Raw genomic sequence first — 5,074 nt, 5'->3', positions numbered from 1 at the left:
ATTTAGAGAAAAGAACCAAAGTTCATGAACTCATTCATGGAAATCCACAGTCACATATAGAGAAAATTAATAAGTAAATACACTATAAAGAATTATAAAATACAAAGTAAAAATCATAAAATAATAATTATAAAACGACTACACGTGTTTCATAACCAAATTTTCAAATAGAAAATACAATCAAATCGATTAAATCAATCGATTAAATCAATCGAAAATCAAGTCTATTCGAAAATATAGCTAATCATCAGGTCAAAATAGAACAATGATAAAATGAATGTATATATCAACCAACAATAAATAACAAATGAATATATATATAAATACTAATTATATCAAGATAGAGAGATGTTAAACAATATTATTAAAAAGAAATGTAATACTAATCTTATCGAAAAATATAAACGTGACATTATTAACTTTACGTCTATTAGAATATAAACTAACAGAAATATTAAATGCAAATCTTATCTTAGCGAATCTTTCGTTTAAAATACAATTTAAATGAAGTTTTAGGTTAAACTAAAATTATAAACGTAATATAATTTTAATATAAACTAACAAAAATTAATTTGTATAAATTAATTTATATAAAAATAATTATATCACCAAAATTATTGAAAAGAAATGCAAAACTTATCTAATCGAATCTTTAATTTAAATAAAATTTTAAATGTTATATTATTAACTTAACCATAATTAGAATATTAACTAATAATCAAAGAAATTAAATTAAAAAATACTTATTTATCGAATAAATCAAAAAGAAATATTAAACAATATTATTAGAAATAAATGCAACACTAATCTAATCGAAGTTTTAGTTTAAACTAAAATATTGAACTTTAAACTATTAACGTAGTGTTAAATAGGATATCGGCTAACATTAATTATCAAGTGAATTAATATAAAAATATATATATTACCAATCAATTATCTGTCACTGGACAAATATGGTGTTTTTACACCTCTTTACCATAAGAGAAAACTTTTTCTCTTTGGTAGCTGCAGTGGATTTGCCTTTTAGCAGTTGAAATATGTCACAAACATATTTTAACTAACCTAAACTTTGCTTGGCGCTAATATTGCGGTAATATATATATAGTGTAAACAGTTAGCTGTTATAATAACCGACTAAGGGTAAAATATCCGTATGTACTATCCGTATCCGGTATATTGGTGGGCAGGAACACTATGTACGTAGAGTGCAGATAACAACAGGATAAACAAGAGTTTATCAGGAAATAAATACAAATAATTAGAACATGGAGAAAACCTCAGATTAACAAACACATCGATTGGACCACATTTATAGCTTATTTTTTTAATACAAAGCATGACATAACAAATAGGTGACGTAACAAATCTTACGGTCGTTTCCGCATCCGTTGCCAAACGCTGTCTATAAATAATTGCGAAAATAAAATTCTCCATCTTCATAGGACATTCGAATTAAGGCACGGAGCTTCATCAGAGTAAAAAACAAGAGCATCCAATATGAACAAAGGGAAGAAAGAATAGGAAAGAAAACATGGCCTAGCAAAGAAGTCTAGAGGCCCAATATATTAAAAGCATATAATCTACCATTCTTGGGGCTACGAGGTCCGTAGGTAAAAGTTTCCTGTTTATAACCTCAGTTCTTACTCTTCCTTAAGTAGAAACTCATTTTAACAAAATAAACAAATTCTTAAAATATACTTATATGGTTAAACTGCACTCTATTTTTAAAATCTAACTTTTAGTATAGTAAACCAAGTTATTATCTTGCAATGTTAAACAGCTGTTTACCTAAGGTGTTTATATAACATTGTGTATGTGTGTGGGGAATGTAAATAAATGAGATTTTATTACCTCCAATTGGGATCTCTTCCACAGGCATATTAGAAATTTCAGACATGTAACCGACCATTGAGAAGACAACAAATCCGCCAAAGACACTGGTTCCACAGTTTATAAGAGCCACAAAGATAGCATCCCTATAAAGTCCAGAGGATATAACGTTAGTATTATGTATATTGCAATATATTGTATGACTGAGATTAAAGTTACTGATATATATATATATATATATATATATATATATATATATATATATATATTCTTTTATACCTTTATTCTTTTCCTTGTTTCAGTCTCTTGGCTGCGGCCATGGTGGAGCACCGCCTTTAACCGAGCAAATCGACCCCAGGACTTATTCTTTGTAAGTCAAGTACTTATTCTATCGATCTATTTTGCCGAACCGTTATGTTACGGGAACATAAGGGTATATCAGCCGAAATGCTGTCCTGATGTCATATGGGCCGCATATCTTTTGTATCTTTTCGGAGAGGCCTTTCACATAGGGTAGACAGACTGTGGACAGTTTATTGGTTTCATTCTCTCTTTGTAAATAATAAATTGGACGAAATTCCGCTAAGGAATTTGTCGCCCAGCATAATAACGATTCTGCTAGCTCGGCGCCTTCTATGCAACGTAATATTAACAATGATATTAATGTGGTCTAATATGGTGTGGTGCGGGCCCATACTGGAGGCCATTATGTAATATTCTCTGATTTGCTTAAAAATCTGAAAATATGTTGAAGTACAAATCAGTGCATCAAAATAATTAAATCTGTTTTCCAATCGTTGTGTAAGAGTATTAGCTAAATGCGAATGCTTACCTGTAGCAGTTATTGTGGAACTTGTTATAACTCGCCATTGTAATTAGAGAACCAAAGGCTGGACCGAGAGAGTAAAAGATTTGTGTGGCAGCTCGTGACCAAACCTAAAAGTGTTGAAATATTATTAGCAATTATCGATACTACTACAAAATCGGGTCTTTGCGGTCACCCTTCGTAGCCGTAACTATCATTATTGATCCGCTGCCGGAGACAGGCAGAGTGAAGTTAAGTCTGACAGCTTTCCTACCACTACTACTACTACTACTACTACTACTACTACTACTACTACTACTACTACTACTACTACTACTACTACTGTGTAGTATTGATGAGCTTCGACTTTTGCCTTGTACTAGAGATAGTCATAAATACATGAGGGTTGAGTGGGATAGTTGGAGGAAGAGACGCAGCTTGGTGGACACACAACCAAATACCACCACTCTACTCTTCTGTAGATGCTGACAAGGTGATCGACACAGGAGCAGTCGCACACCCTTGCGATCAGCAGAGGTCAAATATGTGTTTACTACCACAGCGTTCAAGCGGTGGGAGACTTTGGAGAGGACCCTAACCCTGACACTTGTTATGTTTTAATTCATTATTATCAAGCTATCACATTCTAATTTGATTAGCAGGGATACTATCTTGAGGTTTGGGGATAACAAGTTTTCCCAAATCCCAAGAACCTTTCTAGGGAGTCTTGCAGAATACAAGAGGATACTTTTCTGCGGTCGACAATGTGAATCTCAGTAGCCATTTTTTTTTTCAGTCTCTTAGCATTTTGGGTGTTGTGCCAAGTGCAACAAATACCACAGCAGTAATTGTTTTAATTTTCCAGTCTCTTCAGTTCTCTGGTTAAATCCTAATATTTCTCTTTTTTTTTTTTAGTTTCTTTACCATTTACTCTGTTATCAGAATGAATTGAGATATGTCATAAACACAAGAAATGGTTGGAATTCATATAGAAACCTGTAAGAGTGATGTAAATGAAAACAAATGATTATGACAGCAATTATGAATACAGGTGGTGGCGGCGGTGTGATAGCGAAGATAAAAAAGTTACCTTAACATCAAGAAGACGATCCCATTTTGGTATGATATAGAATTCTATACCTTTGTAATAACCGGGTAATGTAACGCCTCTTATCAACAGTATTATCAACATCAAATAAGGAAATGTAGCGGTGAAGTAGACAACCTGTGGTATAAATTACAAGAACAATAACAAACCTAACAATATTAATAACAGTATAACGAGTGTTCAATACTGGGAGTCGATATATTATGCTAGTGCTCGACACTTACGTCATATAAATGACCAGAAAAAGTGCTACAAACATTTCTTCAAATCTGTAAATATTCTCGACATTATTGTCATCATTGTTTTTTTTTTGTTTTTTTATCTTTTACTTCTTTCAGTCACATGCGACCATATTGGAGCACCGGTGGACAAAGTTACAATGAATTATGTTTGGTTGTGTGATCAAATATAAAGCAAAATTACGAAGTCTCCGTTCATTTCAATATATGTTATAATTGCTTGGTGATTACATCCATGTAATCATTGAATAATAGCACAAATAGCAAAAACACATCTACCCTGTGACTATGATAATACTAATGACTCACAATGCAGGACAAAGCAACGCCTTTGAACTACAGGTGCAGTTCAACTAATGGCCTTGTCCAATGTAAATTAAAAGTTTTGGCTTCACACACCACCACAAGATATTTGCACAATTTGCAACGGAAAGTGATCAAACTCAGGACCTCGTGATTGCATTCTTAATCGCTTGGCTATATCCGCGTGCTACTATAATACACATACACATATTATATTCAACGCACGCACATACACACAGTACACACATAGAGAAGCATACACGCACGTTGTCCCCAAAGGCACATAACACATATATACATATACATTTGTTCACAACACTTTTACACAGACACACACATAATACACAAACAATGCACACACACTCTACACATATATAACACACATGCATACTTACAAAGGAAGCAACGTAATGAAATTGATTAAATGGGAGAAAATTGAAGGTGTTTACCTTTCCAGAGCTTTTTACTCCACCACGAAGACAAAGATAGATGATTACCCAAGTCACAAGCAATGCTAGAATGTTTTTTAGACTGACATTACCCACATCTCCGATACCACTTGACTCATGAATGCGCAACATGACGAATCTGCAAAGATAGATTTCAAAAGTAAGCCTTGTAGTTTTTTTTTTTTCCTTCTCAGGAAATGCACGCTCTACTTTACTATTTTCCCTTTCAAATTACGATTGGACTTTATAGTTAAAATGAGATTTGAAAAACATGGAGAAACATTCTAATCTATTTCAATATCAAATGCAATAATCTATGTGTGTGTGTGTGTGTGTGTGT

General features: G+C 32.8%; 1 protein-coding gene across 2 annotated transcripts in view; it reads right to left on the bottom strand.

Moving 5' to 3' along the window:
* Positions 1 to 5,074, bottom strand: part of LOC106872879 (sodium- and chloride-dependent glycine transporter 1) — a 30,970-nt gene that overhangs the window by 10,457 nt on the left and 15,439 nt on the right. For both annotated transcript variants that reach the window (XM_014920031.2, XM_014920030.2), the window contains exons 6-9: positions 4,735 to 4,873; positions 3,726 to 3,860; positions 2,663 to 2,766; positions 1,852 to 1,976 (exon numbers count right to left, since the gene is read on the bottom strand). In XM_014920031.2, coding sequence (XP_014775517.1) covers positions 1,852 to 1,976; positions 2,663 to 2,766; positions 3,726 to 3,860; positions 4,735 to 4,873 — 503 coding nt within the window. The remainder of the gene's footprint in view (positions 1 to 1,851; positions 1,977 to 2,662; positions 2,767 to 3,725; positions 3,861 to 4,734; positions 4,874 to 5,074) is intronic.

Source organism: Octopus bimaculoides, chromosome 25 (assembly GCF_001194135.2).
Source record: "Octopus bimaculoides isolate UCB-OBI-ISO-001 chromosome 25, ASM119413v2, whole genome shotgun sequence".
NCBI lineage: Eukaryota > Metazoa > Mollusca > Cephalopoda > Octopoda > Octopodidae > Octopus > Octopus bimaculoides.
This window is presented reverse-complemented; position numbering and strand designations above follow the sequence as displayed.